Below are 18,545 nucleotides of genomic sequence, written 5' to 3' on the forward strand. Positions count from 1 at the left end.
TAACTTCAATGATCTGACATGCTGTGGTGCCTTGTGACTATGGCTGGTTCAGCAGTTTGCAGAGTACAGATAGTTAAGTAAAAATAAAGCTTAAATCTGATTAAACATGTCTTGTGGACAGCAGTATGTACAAACAGCCACCAGTATTCAGTCATCACACACTGCAGTAACTCTAGCTGCAGTGTCTCCTCACGCTGTTACTTGTATGAAGTAATATGCATGAAATAACTATAACAAGCTCAGCTAAAAAAAAAAAAAATGTTGTTTAAGCTTTGTTCAGCTCTAGTGAAAAGCAGACAATTGCTTTGGACAAAGCTGCTAATGTACAATAATAATGATAATAATATATTATTTTGAATCTCCAAAAAGTGTTTTTAAGTATTCAACATGAGATAAATTTAATTTGTTCATACAAATTTTGACATTAATATTTGTATTTGCACGTCTCTGGAGGTGCTCAGACTCTATGGCGTGGTATATCTGATCTTTGATATTTACAAGCCAATTCTGGACGTGTCTTTTTTCTTGTTAAAAGGCCCCCCACCCCTTATACAAAGGAACAAGACAGTCATTTGGTATCTGCATATCCCAGCAACAAATGTTAACGCTTGCCCAGGAGCTCAAGGGGTCAGGGGGCCGTGTGCCTGTTAGGCCGGTTCAGTAATCCTTCATGATGAAAGCTGCATTTTTCACATTTGGTAATTTGCTAAACTAGAACAACATTCATTGCATGACACTGGAGAGCAAAGCAAATCCTTATGTACAGCGTACATACAGACCCTAATCGAGGGCTGCTTCCTGCGTTGGTACTTTGTGGATGACGTGATATGTGGACCCCTCCACTGTACACCTCTACTTCTTCCTGTCTATTTTGCTCATCATGGCCTTGACGTCGACAGGAGCGGCGGCAGCAGCAGCCTTGGCTCTGTCTTCCTCCTCCTGCTGCCAGAGGATGATGGGATGGATGCCCGGGCTTCGGTTCTGAGCATTCTGCTCCAGCTGGGCCGGACTGGGGTGCAAACAGACACATGATGAACTCAACATGATTGTAAAACCTCTTTCTCTAGGGAGGGTCAGAACTGTTGCTAGTGGCTTCAGATGGATTAATGAAGCTTGCTGAGATTTACCAACAGATGGTGAAACCTGTAGTGTAGTTACAAGCCTTGTCCTGGCCAGATATGGAGTTAGCATTCATTTTCTAGTGTGATGAGGCTGGAATACCTTATGCTCACAGTGCAGCCGTAAATGATTAAAGGCTCACTCCCTCCAACAACAAAAAAAACATTTTCTGATATCTAGCCATACAGTTTTTTGGTCATTTGTCCAGGTCTGGAGGTCTCCACACCAATGCAACAGAGGTGGTGGAATTTCATGTGGTGCTCACAGCGTTGAAGGATGACAAATTTAATCTTTCTTTCACAAAGCACCGTGCACATTGCTTTGGAAAATCCACGCAGGTCATTCAGTATCTTTCTAGGCTTCAGTGCCATTGACATGTATGTGAGTTTATTCAGGAGCCTCTCCAGTTTCAGCTGCAGTATTCTTGTTTGACCTGTCAGCATTTTTCTAATCAGGAGGATCATGCTGAGAAAGGCTGCAGGTCTGCATGGCATCAGCTCCAGGCTTCTTATATCCGGTGCAGACCAGTTTTGCGAGTAGTTGAGCACATCTTCAACCTGAGCCTGAAGCTAAGGAGAGTGACATCACACCTTTTGGAGACCTTGGAGAGGCTGGTCCATGCCCACCCCCGCCCCCAGTGAGTGTACAGTTCACCTATCAACCAGGTTTAGGGTGGATGATGCCACAGTTATACACATATTTTGAAGCCTTTTGTACCCATATTTGGATGTCAAAAGGAAATACTGAACATGTGTGGTCAACATGTCTTCATGTGCAGTGATTGCTAGATGTCAGTAAAGTATAGTAGGGATCAGATCCGTGAAGCCACCAACCTGAAGTTATGAGGTTCAGGGCTCATGGCCTTCTTCTGGATGTCCTTGTATACCGGTGACTTGAGGTAACGGAAGAAAGTATCCTGTACCAATGAAAGCATGTGAAACAGCAGGTGACCTCAGGTGCACGACAAAAGAGCCTGAACGAAATTTTCTAGACAATCCCACATTTCTCAGACAATCCATGACAACCGAAACAATCTATTCCCCACCACGGGCAAACCCAACAAGATCAATAGCTGCTAGGCTTCTCTCGCCAGTGAAATGTCATGAATTCGGCACCTTCTTCCATGATGACATCATGATACAATGCATACATTTTTAATGATCTAGAAGAGGTGATACAGCAGCTCTGCTCCTCTATCTCTACCACAAAATATGGCAAACACGTATTCCTGTCTGTCACATGATGTACTGAATATTATAAACTGTTCTTTTCAGTCAGGAGCCTTCACCTCTTCCCTCAAGCGTGCTATTATTACGCCAATACTAAAAAAAACAACTTAGAACCATCTGTGTGAAGCAACGACAGACCGTCTCTTTTCTTAGTGTCTACAAACTGCTGCATTGTTGCTTATCACTGCATCATCTGTGTGATGTGTATCAATCCGGCTTCAGGACTGACCACAGCACAGAAGCAGCTCTCATAAAAGTAATCAATGATCTGAAGATCAACAGTGCTTCAAACAAACTCTCCATTTTAGTGTTACTAGATCTGACAGCAGCCTGTCACACCGCCGGCCATGGCACTTTATTCAGTAAACCAGAAAATTCAGTCGGCCTATCTGGCTGTGTCATTCACTGGCTCTCTTCTGACTGAACAGGCGTCTCTTCAGGGCTTTAAATCTGCCAACTTTAACATTTACCACAAGGCTCAGTTCTAGGCCCCTTTCTTTACAATCTATATGCATTTGGTTCCATGATACAGAAGAACAATGTATTTTACCATTCATATGCTGATGATACACAATTATATATTTCACTCTCACACTTTAACCTCATCCCTATAAATGACCTTGTCAACTGAATCCATGACTTTAGACAGTGGATGACCCAAAACTCGAGATCTGTGCAGTGTGTCCTGGAGGTCAGAGACAGGAAAACTAGTACTAGCTGAATTAATTTCAAAATATGGCCCACTGTCTACAAATCACTTAATGGTGAGCTCCTAAAAAAAAGTCTGACCTGCTCACTGCTTACCAAACCCTCCAGAACCCTCGAATCATCAGAGTCTGGTCTGCTAACTGAACCCATGACCAGAAGTAAATCTGGTGAAGGCACATTCAGCTAAAATCAAGCTTGAGACTCACCTGCTCTCTCAGGCCTATGACAAGCCAGAGCCTCCATCTCTCTGTCTGCCTGTGTCTCTCTTTGGGCATGTGATGTGATGATTAACTTTTATGGAATGTTTCTTTTAGACATGTTCAATATGTATTTCTATTCTTTTTAATAAGTACATATTTGTCGTGTGTGAAGCACTATACAAATCAACTTGACTTAACGTGACCTCACTCTGAAAATGTGTGTTTGGATCACGCATTTACTCAAATTAAGTAATCCTTAAAAGATAAAATTACAAGCCTCATTAGCTACAGGGTTAGAAAGATGGTGCCTCTTTAACAGCACACAGACGCACCTTTTTCATGAGCAGGAAGACGTGTGTCTGGGCTGCTTCCAGCACGTAGCGGTGAGGATGCTCCAGGCCTTTCACCGTCAAACCCATTGTCCTGCCATCAATGTTGATCCAGCGGGGGGCACCAGGGGCCAGAAAGGTCCTGAACACACACACACTCCAGATCAATATTATACTGCTTGGCTGAAACCTTATTTTCTCTATCAGCTTCTGAAGGTTATGATCCCATGGGTTCACACTATTTCTGCCAAAGTCAGGGCAGTTTTTGTTACTTTCACATTTCACATTAATTTAAACACAAGATACTTGTGCTCAAAAAGAGGATTCATTCTCAGTGAAGAACCTTGGAGCTCTAATCTGCCTCTATACATGCCAAAGAGCAGTGATTCCTAACACGTCTCTGGGGGTCATCAGGTGGAAACCTCCCTTCAACAGTGTTTCGCCTACTTAGTCCCACGTCACCTCCAGGAGGGTAGGCAGTGAACTCCGGCGTCCCAGAGTCACCCCCCCTAGTGCCAGTTCACACTGCTCCTACACAATCCAAACAGCACCGCCACGGTCAAATGGCACTGAAATATATGATTTGTCTCTGCTCTTCTCACTGGATTAAAGTGGGTGTGGTCAACCACTACTATGCACCTATCATGATGGAGCAATACCTGAATTAAACTGCACACACACACACTGACTGATGAAGCAGTTAACATTTATTTCACTGTGAAATTCAAGTGTTTTCCTGACTATCTTTTATTGTTGCTTACGTATTCATGACTATTAAATGGAAAAGATAACTTGACAGCTGTCTGAACAGACGTGTTTGACTGCCCTCTCTGGTTGGAGGTTTCAGTCTGCTCCACCTCTGACCACAGCTGGCATCACTGATACAGATGTGTGCACCTGTAGCCACACCCAACAGTGATGTCAGTGAAGATGATGGCAGCGGCATTTCATTGTTCTACAGTTATTGTAATAAGTTTTGAGAGGGTAAGGAAACTAATGGTGTGTTGTTAAAAGTTGATGGATGCCACTTTCAGGCATTCAAGGGCAGCCTGGGGACCTTAGAGGTCTTGAGGAAATGTGACTGTCGGTTGATCCAGAGCTGCTGGTGAGCAGCGACATGGTTATCCTTTTGCTCCTCTATGCTTTGAAAATAAATAGACTAGATTTGTACACTCAAAAGTCTGTTTTATCCATCCAAGTATGCTACACACTACACTGACTGTAAAAACCTTCATTTGCAGATATTAGACAAAAACAGATACATGACACTTGCTTTCATACAAAGTACATATTTCCTCTTGGAACAGACTGAGCAGCAGTTTGGTCAGGTAGACTGATCTGACATTTTGTGAATGAAGGATGAAAGGACAACTGAACTAGGACCAGTCCATGACATATAAAAGAAAGCAGGAACATGACTCATGGAAAGCTGTGAAAGAGCTCAATCAACACACTGTATGTACAGTATATAGACAGATATACAACGCTTTTTACTGTTAGTATCTGACAATGAATACCGCACACACACACATACACACACACACATACACATGCACACACGCACAGAGACGACAATTTATTTGTCTTACTTGAAAATGGTCTCTGCTTTTGCTGACATGGAAGATGCAGAGCCCAACTTCAGTTCCTCAGCTGCCTCCCAGAAAGCCAAATTCTCACCTGGGATACACACACACACACACACAGATACATTTCACGTGTCAGCTGCATGTCGTCAGATCCTGTTTTTTGGACTGAAAGATCAAAAATATCACATCTTTAAACCTGCTTTGCTAGCCCAGTACGCGCCTTAGCTTACTATGAGGACCAAAACTACAGGGAGGGAGAGACAGTAACGGGGATGCTTTTGGTGACAGCTGTAAACACACACCACTCCTCAAACCTGAGGAGTGCTGAGTCAGGTTTAACACAAGAGATGGACTGAAATGTGTTGGGTGAAATTTGGCAAACATACCGCTGAACTCTTTCTTGAGGAAGACCTTGAAGTCGTCTCTGCCTCTCAGGTCGCTCAGCAGCTCGAAAAAGCTGAAGGACCAGCGCTCTACTCGCATCTTAGTGGGGACATCAACTCTGGACACAAACACAGTGACTCGTCACACACTGCTCATGGCAGGGATTTTAGTATCCACATATGCTTTTTACAGCCAGCTATTTGATGCATTCACTATGCAGACCCATCTGTCTGGAGTTATGTTTGTGTCATATAAAATTCATTTAAATTGGTTTTGTATTGTACAGATGAAATTAAAGGTTTGCTTTTACATTTTTTGTTAAGTGGATTTATAAGTCCAGAACCAAAAGATTTGAAGACATAATTCCATACAAAAAGCTTTTGTGGATTTCATTTTACCAGGAGACACTGTCTATCTCTGTACATTTGGTAGAAAACATTATTTTGGGTATTAAAAAAAGAAAAAAGATCAAGGTTTAATGTGGTTGAAAGCATCTGAAAAAGCTACAAAGTGTTTCTCCTTTTCATCCTTGTTTCCAAGGTAAAGTATGAACTTTCACACTTTCACACTCCACAGTTTGCACTGCACCAATATTCAACAAATATGTCTCAAATGAAACCCCGCCTGTCCTCTTTCCCTCAACATATAATATTATATCATATTACAGCCCAGACTTCCTCTATGAGTCAGAGGGAATACAAACCATATTGCGAGGAAACAGCATGCACTTCCTGTTTTGTTTTTTATTTTATTGATCTATTTGATTACTGTAATCCCAGGTCATCAGTGTAATCCTTTCATGATGCGAGACACCGTCAGGTAGATGGAGAAAATGAAGCAGGCCTCACCTCCTCATGTTGAGCGTCCAGTATGTGTCATTGTCTGTTTGCCAGGGGTTGCTGGGTAGACAGGGGGCCAGGAACGGGTCGTGGTTTTTGTAGGTCGTGACGTACTTGACCAGTCTACAGAACCAGAATATTATGAGATCAGTGGAATCCACAGAGCCTCAATGCTTCCTTACTGTTTCTAAACTCATCTATCTGACCTCAGTGTGTGTGTGTGTGAGAGGTGTGTGTGATCGATCCTACACATTTTACCATATATAATAAGATAAGATATAGATCTTAGATATAGATATAGATCTAATTACAAGATGATACAACATAATTACAAGAAAATGCTTCAAATTAATTTGATCTCCTAGAAATATTCCCAAATAGATAAGAAACCATAGAACTTACGCCCCGAGGGACACGCTAGATTTGACCTTTGACCTCATGATGGCTTGTTGATAGAATATGTTCTAGAATAAAAGAAGAACACAAATGAAAACATTATTTTTTGGGGGGTGAAATTTGGCTTAAGTTTTAGAAATCATAAGATATCACACTCTCATCTTCTGATAAAATCAGATGGTCATTCAGCATGTGTGTTAAATACTAGGACTTACCATGCGTCTGTATATGTCAAAGCTGATTTTCTGAGAGACAAGAAGAGGAAAATGTTTGTTTCCATGGGAACAGTTTGTTTGTCTCTAACCATTTTGAAAAACACAATGTATGCACTGCAGGTAAGTCTAACAGAGGGTTGAGCACAGAGGAACACCTGATGCTGCTACACCTAAAGAAAGTGACTACTGCTGAAACACAGACAGAGAGGTGGAGCATAACAGAACAACAGTCCCTCCAAGATAAAAAACATCATTTGGGATTACTAAAACCAAAAATCGCTACATTTGCAGCAAGTTTTCAGGAAAATTGACTGTGCATTTGTAAGATTGCTGTCCTGAATGAAACATCTCAACTTGCCTTTTTAAAATTGAGATTGTAATTTAAGTTGACCTGTTTTTTAATAGGCGGAAAGTAAAATTTAAAGCGTTTTTCCCACATGACCAATTAGACAAATTTACAAGCTCTTAAAAATAATGCAGTGGGTGATTTTACATTAATTATTACGCAGGCAACAAAACCTGGAGAGACCGTCTAAAGGCTAGATGGCACACACGCTCATATATGAGCGTAGTTTACACACAGGAAGGACAATCTGGATAAAACACTGTACACTCCTATTTTTACTCTCTTATCTTCGTCAGTGTAAGGAGATCTGTTCGAACAGAGAAAAAGACAAGACAAGAAAAAGTGCAATGGATGAAACAACATCTGTTTGGTAATTTCCTGCTTCCAAAACAGATCTGCTTGTGCTGATGTGGGCAGATGAGTGCAGACGAGGTTGAAGTTTCTAGTCAAATACTAGAAAATGAGATCATATCAGCCTTGTTTTAGCCAATTTAGTCAGTTTTAGAATTTATTTAAGGTTTTACTGAGAGGGACCAGGGCTCTACTGGCTGTTCCTGAGTCCCGGCTCAAGGCTAAAGGTGACCGGGTCATGACAGTCAGGACCCCTCAGCTCAGGAACTCTCTGCTCCCTGCTTATACTTAAGTGTTGTATAAGTACCTCACATAATTGTGCTTAAGTACAGTACTAGAGTGAACGTATTTGCATTGTTGCATTCCACCCCTGGCTTCCATCTATTCGGCATGCTAACTGCATCCTCCAGATGCTTGGACTCTTTGTCACAGTTCACAGTCTTGTTTTGATGTGCAGGTCCTGCAGATTATCTACATGTTAAACATTGTTTCAGTGTAGTGAGCATGTGAGCCTTCATTCAGCATGGCCACCATGCTAACAGCTGTGTGGACAACTTTAACACCAGCAAATACACAGAACATGAGGGTAGCACTGGAAAAACACAAAAGCATAATGAATCTATGGAGGCAACATGTTCAGCTAGAAGGACTCCCTCAATGTTTTGTGTCCACTGTGATGTGTTTGAGGTTATATAGTAAAATATCCCATAATAACAAAGCAAACAGCAAATGCCAGGACTTTGTTTTTCTATTGAGGATGGAGTGAATGGAAACTCTTTAGATTGACTGAGAGGATGTGTCTACAGCGTGTACTGGTCCAGTAACAAGCTCAATCATTTCATGGAAAGAAAGCTGTTCATTTGTTTTTATGGGAACTTTTCTCTTGTGGGACCCAAGATTGAACTTAAGCTTTCTTGGGTTTGATAAGCACCTTAAGTCACGTTAATGCTCCTTGCTTTGCTTCCAAGCAAAGCAGATACAGTAGGAGCTGCTCAGACTTACAGACATCTGGCACTATTTCACATTTTACCATGAACATTAAGCTCAGTGACCCCTCAGACAGCAGCACAGGACTCTCTCTGGGCAATTCCATAATACTGCACGGCTACAGCCATGTCAACAACATGTCTCAGAGACGTTTCTTCAATCAGTGTGACAATGAACACTACACAGGATCAGTGAGATTTTGTTATGGAGCAGATGTCAACAAGAGCTGTGTAAAATAGCATTCTTCACATTTATCTGTCTACATGTATCCTGATATTAAATGTGAATTCACGAGAAAGCTCAACCTCCAATTTCACCCGCTATTAATAACACAGCACAGAATTTGAAAAATGGAACAAAAATAAAAATCTGAAAACCAGCTTGCTTTGTTACATGTTTTGGTTGTAGTTAAAAATGGATCTGACTGAGCTGTGTGAAAGGAAAGTTAAAGAAGGAGAATGAAGAGAAAGAAAAGGAAGGAAAGGAGAGGAAGAGGAGTGAGAGAGAAGAGAGAGAAAGAGAGAGAGCCACTACTCTTCTCTCTAAGTGGATAGAGAGATCAGGCCAGCAGTTCTACTCTCCATGTTAAGCTCCAGTAAGTTTCTTAAAAGACCAGCTGACCCCAATCCTCAAACCCTCCACTGTGTGTGTGTGTGTGTGTGTGTGTGTGTGTGTGCGTGTGTGTGTGTGTGTGTGTGTGTGTACGTGTGTGTGTGCATGCATATACTGACCTGTTACCTCATCTGTGTTGGGATCAATAAGACGTTCGGGACCACAGTCCATAGCACTGTGAGTGCGACGCTGCACACACACACACACACACACACACACACACACACACACACAAACACACAGGGGACAGGTTCAATGTACAGTAAGTGTAAAAAGACCATAATCTGCTACTACTGCAGGTATAATGAGAGCTCATATGCAAACATGTACCAATGGCATGCTGGAGTGTGTGCATGCTCACTTAGCTGTGAACACCTGATTTCAAAAAGTCCAAAATATCGACACAAAGAGTCACACACACTGACCGGTGGCCTGTTCACTATCCAGTAAGCCCTCTCCTGGCAGTCAAACACCACACGATCCGGCTTCTTCCTCTCCTTACCGGCCCTGACACACACACACACACATAGAAAAAGAAAGAACTGGAAGTTCAAGCAGTGTTAACAGGAACTAATTTACCAAAATGTAAAACCTGAATTAAGCAACCTAAAATGCTCATTGTGTTGACAGATTGGGTATAGTGGTCTCCAAACGGGGGCAAGGTTGTCAAAAAATGTCTAACTTCTCAGACATATGATACATGTATAGATACATATGTGCATGAGAAAATTAAAGTGTTTGCTGCCATACCTTTAGTATTTGAAAGAGTCATCTAGGCCTGGGCACTGAACCCTGGTACTAACCACAACGTGTCCACAGCACGTTATCAAAAAACATCAGGAAGTGAAAGTTGGCGTCAGATGTGTGGTCAGATTCAGAATCTTATTTACAGAGACTACACATGTAGCTGCTGTAGCCTCCGTACAGGCCAGCCCATGTAATGTGTCAGATGGTTTGTTAGATCTTGTTTGATCTTGTGATCCCTGGAATCCTTTCCCTCCTTTTCCTGTTCATTTCCACGGTCAAATAACGGTTAGGTGCCACCAAAACATGATTGAAGTGCTGAGGTTCAGCACCAAGCTGGAATGGTTTTACCTACTTGTACTGCTCGGTGGCCTGCATCACGATAAAGTCCCACTTGTGGTTCAGCCATTCATGAAGGTGGTTGTAATGTGCCTGTTTGTAACACAATCACAGTCACAGCATGGAGCAGCACATAGTTAAATCACTCCTCACACGTTCATGGAGAACCAAACACATGGAAGAAACAGTGAAGACACTCTGAGAAGAGACGAGAGAAAGAATAACCCTGATGATGTGATCATCTTCGGTTCAGAGGCTACACAGTTAACAGAAAGTCTGCCGGACACACCAGGCCGCTGGACTTACTTTACTATGACACCAAAGGGTTGCATTGTGGGAAATGGAGCAATAACAACATTTTAATAAATATTTTACCAAATAAATAATTGCATTTTTTTTTAATAAGGAAAACACTTAAAATAAACCTAAATTTCCTAAAAACTGAAATATTTTCACATGGTTTTCATTCATAGGCAGTTTGTACTGAGCTCAAAGAGTGGTTGTAGTTTCAATGATTTCCCTATCATGACTGTTGGGATCCAGTAAAATAGCTTTAAATGTCTTCAACTACAGAAAGGAAAGCATGAGGAGGAGAAAAGTGGTAGTTTAAGAGGGAGTTGGACTCAGATACAGCCAGGTTTAACTGAGCCTTACTGCACTGCTATGATAAGACATGGACTCGTACCCAACCCGTGCTGTCGCTTGAATGTGCAGGATGCATTCTGGGTGAAGGTGGTTAACTTCAACACACTGATAACACACATTTCCCAACTGCCCCTGCGCTACATCTGGTCAATTGTTTCCCTTTCAGACAGGTTGCACCAAGTCCGCAGGTTTGACTGCAACCAAGAAGATCAGAATTCAGCAGTGGAAGACTGAGATTTGGTCCCTTCTGTAATACATGTTTCTTTGAACAGCACACTTTCAGCTGAGCTGGGGATTAAACAGAACTGATGAACTTATCTGTGCAAATAGTTTATATCCAAGGGGTGAGTGTAGTGTACCCCAACGCAAAACTGTATTTGGGAAGTCATCATTTTCTTGCATTGCTATGACCCAATGGAATTCTCTGCCGGCAGACATCATTTCATGTAAAAGTCCCCACGTTTTTTCACATCGTGCCAAGCGTTGGCTACTGTCGACTCAAGAGTGCAAACAATTTTAATTGTGTGTGTGTGTGTGTGCGTGCGTGCGTGTGTGTGTGTGTTGGGAGGCAATCTGTTTTGTTCTGTCGAGTCTGCTTTTATGCCTCTATTTATTTCTCCTATATATTGTACCTCTGCCTTGCTCTACGATTTTATTAGTAATTTTTCTTTTATGTATTATTCCATCAACCTGCCCAGGGACTACAGGTGGAAATTAGCAAGTTGCTATCACCTGGCACAATGCATATTCTCTTGTTGCACAGAATTAATGTCTTATTGTGCGTTGTCCCTGTTGAAATAAATAAATTACATTACATTACATCCCAAAAAAACAGTCAGGAATTTAAAGATTCACTCGCTGAACTCGTTGTCGTAGCATCCAGTAACTCTCCCCAAACTTCCTCCAAACTCACTGCTGACGTTTTGAAACGGTTCACAGTTGAGTTGTGAAACTTAAACAGAGAGCTGGGAGGAAATGAATGGGTGCTAAAACAAAAACCAGAGCGTATTTTCACAAATAAATCCCCCAAATTCCTCAAATGCTTCTGAGTATGACAGCAGGACATTCTGCTCAGACATATTTACAACCTGTTCTTGGGCAAGCGCATGTTGCCACACTGAAGCCACGTCAACACGTGTCAGGAGAAAACAAGCGACCCGTGGAGAACTGTCAGTACTGCTCGAAGCTTTCACAGCATACAGAATGAAAGAAGCACATTTCTAACACAACGAACCTGTTCGTAGGGTTCTAGCTGGCCTTTCTTGCGGATGTTCCTCTTTGCAAGATAAATGGCTGCAGTCAGAGCAAAACAAGATCGTTACCAATCACACACGTCACAAAAATGATTATTAACTGTTGTACAAAGTGAACACTTCAAATCTGCTTGTTTGCAATTTTTTCCACAATCAGAGAAAACGGCTCAGTTTGATACGTGTGTCCAGTACACACACACACTAAAACACACCTTCCTGCAGCTCCACAGTCGTCTCATCTCCATGTTTTATCTGACAGTCTGGACTTCTCATTTAGGTGCCTGGCTGCAGGCAGTTGAGCTGAAGGAGGCGAGAGTGCCCCTGATTCATGCTCCTCGTCCAGATTTGTCCACACTCAAGTTGTTCTTAACCATGTGGCTCGTGACTCATCTTTACAAGTCACTGATCTAATCAACCCCTGACACCATGTGACATACTGTACCCACCGTAGTCAGAGTCCTCTGCAACCCATTTCTGTGTAGGCCAGAAGTACGGGGTCTGGAAAGGTTTAGATCAGAAAGACAGTATTAGTGATTCAGTGTGTAGAGTGTCTGTAACAGTGGCAGCATTATGTAACACCTGGTAAGATGTTCCACACGCAACATTTTCACTAGAGCTTTGCTACCTGACCTGAACACAGTGTGCAGTTCTGGACATTCTGGCATCAGGCTTTTGTCAAGTTTGGGTTTTTCCACTTTCTAAATCTCCTGTTTGGGGTCCTGGATCATCCGTACAGTATCATTGTTAGATTAGACTTCCCTTAGAATTACTTTCAGAGACCCCAGCTGTGAAAGCTGGCCTCCATACACATTAGCTTGCCAGAGTAGCTCCATGTAGCTCTGTGCATAGTAGAGACAATAAGAAATAAGAAATGAAGTGGAGCAATACGTTTCATATTTTAAACTGCAGGTCTCAGACAATAGTTAGTTTCCTCTGAGAAAAACCCTCCACAGGATCCCCAAACGGTCACTGCACCATGACAGGGAGATCCCTGTGCTTAAAGGGGATGAAAGCAGTGAATGTGATTCGAACACACCCAGCTATAACAGATCCAAGTGGCCACGGAAATACCAGAAGTATGTTCGGCAGGGCTCACTTGACTGCGATGCGCTGTTCATGACAATAGAGCCCATAGTCTCAGGTCTTGTGCCAGGCTTTGTTTATCATATTTGGCAGTAAGTCAGGTTCAGTCAGGTCAAGAGACGTTTCAGCTTAAATGTAGTGGTCTGATTCATCAATAAGTTTTAATATCAAAATCCACCATGAAAAAACAAATAAATTAAGAAGATAGATTTAAAATAGCATGGTCCCTATTTGATGAAATAAAACAGACTTTCTCTCAATAACTGATATCAGACAGGTTTTAAAAAAAATGAATCCTTTATCTTATTAATATCTTTCTTAGTGATGTCCCATAATACTGTTTCACATCACACACTCCATCAAAGCATCAGCAGTGAGCTGTGCTGTTGTGGTTTTAACACTATCAGTGAGGACTTTAATGAAGGAAAATCCTCTCCAAATTCTGTTCCCCTGTGATGTCCAACTGCACCACTGCTTCCAATTATAGACAGCAAAGAAGTGGTGGGTATTAAGTTTTACCTGGAAGCGGTAGAGGCTGGCATCGTTGCACATGACCAGCTTCTTGTGGTTCTGCAGGGGGTAGATGTAGCCATAGGCCACTAACATGGTGGCAAAGGCCTGAGCCTCTGGAGGACAGACATGGAGAGGAAGTGAGCTGATGAGACCATGGATGTCTTCTCTCCAGAATAATGTGTGGGGATGTTTTATTAAACACATTTTGGATTTTACAGTGTTTTACCTTCTGGAGTGGTCTTCATCTTGTTGGCAATCCACGCGATGATGTCCTTACCTGTGTGGAAACACAGATAAGAGTTGAAACAGTGTACAGACCACACACACACACACACACACACACACACAGACACACACACTCCAGTCTCTGCATGGTTGTGTATCAGTTTTCTACCAGTTAAGGTCCATTAAACCTTAAGTGCACACTTCAGGCCTTTAAAGACTCAAGACCATATTCCACTTTGTCTAAATCATTAATTTTAATTAAATAAGCCCTCAACTTCCTGCTCTTCCTCAAACTATTTGCATTTTACAAATTTCTGGCATCCAAATTGTTGAAAATCATTCTTATTGTAATGATTGTCATTAAAGTTTAAAGAGTCAGTAGGTATGGAGTGTGGAGTGTGCCCCAAGAATAATTATAGGCCCTTACTGGATTTAATTATGATAAATTCAATAAAAACTATCAGAAATTAGCACACGGGAGAGCCATCACCTCAGGTCAAGACTCAGCAGTCCACCGACAACTTATGGTCAAGGGACTGTCATCTGAGGACGATAATGTCTGTATTTTGGCCAGAGGCAGAACGTCTTCTAGAGCCTCAAGGCAGTCCATTTGCCTTTGGAAGCACCTAAATATCCTCACAATGACAACACGAGCATGCTGATAGTTAGCAGGTATAATATTTATCATGCTCACCACCTTACTAATATTTGCAAACGAGCTCTAAACAGAAAGCACAGATAAGGCTGACTGCAATGTCTTTTGGACATGAACCAAAATACCAAAAAGTTGAAATTTTGAGCTAATCATGGTGCTAAATGAAAAGTCTGACGATCACAGTGCTGAAAATAATCATATAACTCAGAGAACATGAGCTTATGTTCTGAAAAGTTTACTATCAGTATTATTTTCATTCGTGGCTCAGTTTTCCATCAGTAATGGGTCACTGATGACCTCTCAGACTCTCAGAGTCTCCGAGTTAGGTTTAATAATGTGTTTCCACCAGCTTTCATTTCAAAGCACAGTGACTTTCATGAACTCATGCTCTCAGTTAATTGCAGGGATGATGGAGAGCAGCATTAGTCAGGAGACATGACAACACAAATTAATAAGTAGATGTAACAATCACTGTAGATGAATCACACTGCTGCTTCTGCTCCACCTGATCATTACCTTATACTCAAAGCACTCCAGTTCACATGGAGGGTTTGGCCCGTGTATCCATGTTGACCTTTCCCTCGCTGGTCTTAGACTGGTCTTAGCACTTAAAAGCCACTTTGGCTCCTAAAGCACTGTCCAGATCTCATCCAATTGTAGGCTGCCTTATTTAGCCTGCGTTAGCAGATTAGACAGCAAGGCCGCCGGCAGCGTCTCTGCTCAGTCCGTGCTGTAAAACTGCTGTACTTTGTCACATGAATTTATTGCATACTTTTACTTGTGAAGCAAAATGTAAAGCATTGTCATATCTGGTCTTTATTCTAGGAACTGAACATAATATTTGATAGGACCTAAAATGAAGAGTCAGTGAGCAGGGACATCGAAGCGTAGACTGCAGAATCTAAGAAATTCATTGCTTTTAGAAATAATCAATACAGTAATTCTGCCAGTAAACTTGGCAGAAAATGAAAAAAAATATGCTGTGCATGTTTGTAAAAACAGGCATCGGCTCTCTTATGTACATAACCCTCCTTTGAGAACAAGCTGAAAGCACAACTTCAAAATCAAACAATCTGTGTGCGTTTGCTTTCTCAGGCTCTCTGAATGTGTGTGTGTCTCACCAGCGATGACATGTGGGATGGTGGTGACATTGAGTTTCTGCTCTGAGCCTTTGACCCCGCTTTTTGAGTCCTGCATCTCCACCACAACGGCCTCCAGCTGAAAGCAGAAGGACAGTGATAAACACTTCTGAGTTTCACACAATCAAGAAGGAGGAAAGTTAGGGGAGAGCTGGAGATTGGAGATTTACAGGTTTTTCCAGGCAGTGATTGTTATAAGGCCATTTGTGTATGGGACTGGAACAGTGACACAAAATGTTGGCATTGAAAATAAAATGTTTCCTTTTCAATGTCAAGTTTTATTTTCAATGCCAAAATTTACAATCTCTGTTCTAGCCCAACATTTGGCCAGGTCTCAGTCCATCTTGCTTGTTACATGGATGTGAAAGTATTACTGGCTATGTGATTAAAGTGATCAAAGTGCTGTTCATCGGTGTGTGAGTGTGTGTGAATGGTTAAAAGCTCCTAATGTGTGAATGCAGACTTGTGCGTTGTGTTCTCAAAGCGCTTTAAATCATTTACCATTATTATGAAAATATTATTTTGTTATTCATTTTCATTAAAAAATGAATTTTATTGAACATGGGTTTTATTTAATTACAAACATTTTATTTCCAGTTTTCAAGTTTCATAATGATACAGGGTACAATGATACAAGCCATAAGAAATAGAAACGTGACACTGTAAAAAGTAGCATTATGAAACAAAACTTGCTAAATAATAATATAAAAATAAAAGCAGGCTTTCAAAAAGGGGCATTTTGTCCTTTAATTATTAAGGTAAGAATGATGAAATAGCATTTAATAATAATAATAATTTTAAATAGTTTTTTATTATTATTTTTGCAAAGTATTATTTCAAGCACATATTTTCCCTACAATTTATTCATGTGAATTATTTCCTAATTATTTATATATTTATTTCATATTGATTACTTTGGAGCTCCATAGTTGCGTATGCCTTTAAGCGTCCTGCAAATAGCAACCCCATAATATGCAGTTTGACCAGAAAAACCTTGCATGTACTCTTATGCTAGAATGAAAGTTGTTTTTTAAACATGCACATATAAACAGTTGAGTATCTCTGTTTTGTGCTGCTTCATACATCTATCTCTTCTGTGGGTTTATTTCAGAATAACACTTCTTTTCCTCACCACTGTAAAGCTGTTCTAGCAAATGGAAGCCCACTCTCACTTTCCCAAACCTCGTACATCCTGGAAATGCTTCGTCACAGGTTAAGCTTCTCAGTCAGGGTGACGTGGTGCTGCCATGTGTAAACAGTTGATTGGATTAAAATAAAGACCCTATGTGTTGTCATTTTCTTAATTGTCGTAATTCTTCAGCTGATGCAGCTGCAGCTGTTGGGTGGAAGAGCAGGCTGTCCGTTTTTGCAACGTTAGTGGTTTGACTGATCCTGTCCACATGGGTGGTGTTTTTAAGACCCCCCTGACTGCACATATAGTTCTACGTGTATACACATAAACATCCAAAAATATACAGGGAATGGACAAAATGCAATGAGGTGTGTGTCAATATGGAGACCCGTGCTGAGCTCTGCACACACTGAGTTGGATTTCACTGGTTGAATTTGTCTGTTCTACAGAACATTACATCGTTTTTCTTTCACACTATAATCCAAAAAAGCTGAATGTTTTTTTCTGCTGTTGACTCCGTCCTGTCAACCTGCACTTTGCCTCAATGTGCCCGTGAGTTTAAAGCTAACAAGTTCCAGTGAGGAATGTGCCAGGTGAGGTCAGGTTGTGCTGCTGAACTGTTCGGTGCATTTCGACAGCAGTGACGCCTGGCAGCAGGGCAGCAAAGCCACTTGGCTTTAAAGAGGAATTAGAGCTGATCTTTAAGAAGTCCCTGCTCTCATGGTGGCAAACAAATCATGTGTAAGTCTTGCGCAGACACACATGTATTTAAATGTGCGTTTAATCCGAACTCTCATGTACAAAACAAATAAATCTCATTTTGAAAAAAATGGAGAAAGGGGAAATTTACTGTTGCACGTAAAAGCAAATGTCAGCATAACCCGGAGATGTTAAGTTTAATTTAACTTTAGAATAACTTTAACAATCAATATACAGCATTTGTAATGTTTAAAAATTCAGATTAATTAAAGACTTTTATTTTATGGATAATATAACTACTTGATATAGAGTGAAAAACTAAATAAAACCAATAATAATGATAATGATATCCACTCACCTTTTTTAGGCAGTGCATACGGGGCCAGAAATGTTGCCCCCGGTTTGGACGGGCTGTTCTAATTGTCATATTTGCAGATAAATCACAACCAAATCAGATGGAAAAAACAAAACCCAAAAAAAACGAATCAAATCCTTGTGTGAGATAGTCCACTTATAATATCTATAGTTGCTGACAGAGTGTGTGTGCATGCAGTGCACTTCAACACACTCCTCCTGTGTGGGGATTGTAAGACAGGATGGGAAGGATGGATTTATCCACCAATCAGCTGTAGGAAGCCTTTGTTTTCATCCCCCGGTTACAGAGAAAAGCCTGTCTGTGTGACGGCGGGTGCAGAGAGAGACCCAGGAGCGGAAACGGAGAAGGTTACAAAAGTTTTATTTTCACTAGAAAGGCAATAACTCAAACAGTCGCTGGCAGCGTGAGGTCCAAACAAACACAAACTCAGAGAGGTCCAGA

The 18,545-nt window shown here is 41.3% G+C and overlaps 1 protein-coding gene across 1 annotated transcript; it reads right to left on the bottom strand.

Annotated features, from left to right (window-relative positions):
• Positions 1 to 285: 285 nt before the first annotated feature.
• On the bottom strand, positions 286 to 18,155 carry rgs9a (regulator of G protein signaling 9a). Its single transcript, XM_041957032.1, has 17 exons — positions 18,087 to 18,155; positions 15,880 to 15,976; positions 14,105 to 14,155; positions 13,885 to 13,991; positions 12,729 to 12,780; positions 12,264 to 12,322; positions 10,401 to 10,477; positions 9,727 to 9,808; positions 9,428 to 9,490; positions 7,006 to 7,035; positions 6,797 to 6,858; positions 6,404 to 6,517; positions 5,558 to 5,673; positions 5,175 to 5,262; positions 3,589 to 3,727; positions 1,953 to 2,035; positions 286 to 1,009 (listed from the first exon to the last, which is right to left on the bottom strand). Exons 1-17 carry the CDS (start codon positions 18,153 to 18,155, stop codon positions 853 to 855), a joined length of 1,446 nt encoding a protein of 481 aa, XP_041812966.1. The 3' UTR covers positions 286 to 852.
• Between the last annotated feature and the right edge of the window lie 390 nt (positions 18,156 to 18,545).

This window comes from Chelmon rostratus, chromosome 17 (assembly GCF_017976325.1).
Source record: "Chelmon rostratus isolate fCheRos1 chromosome 17, fCheRos1.pri, whole genome shotgun sequence".
Taxonomy (NCBI): domain Eukaryota; kingdom Metazoa; phylum Chordata; class Actinopteri; order Chaetodontiformes; family Chaetodontidae; genus Chelmon; species Chelmon rostratus.

Excerpts from the sequence above, each read along its gene's own strand:
- rgs9a (XM_041957032.1), bottom strand. The coding sequence starts at position 18,155 with ATGACAATTAGAACAGCCCGTCCAAACCGGGGGCAACATTTCTGGCCC. Across the intron at positions 3,728-5,174 it reads AAAGCAGAGACCATTTTCAA|GACCTTTCTGGCCCCTGGTG; the intron begins GTAAGACAAATA and ends GTGTGTGTTCAG. Across the intron at positions 2,036-3,588 it reads TCTTCCTGCTCATGAAAAAG|GATACTTTCTTCCGTTACCT; the intron begins GTGCGTCTGTGT and ends TCATTGGTACAG.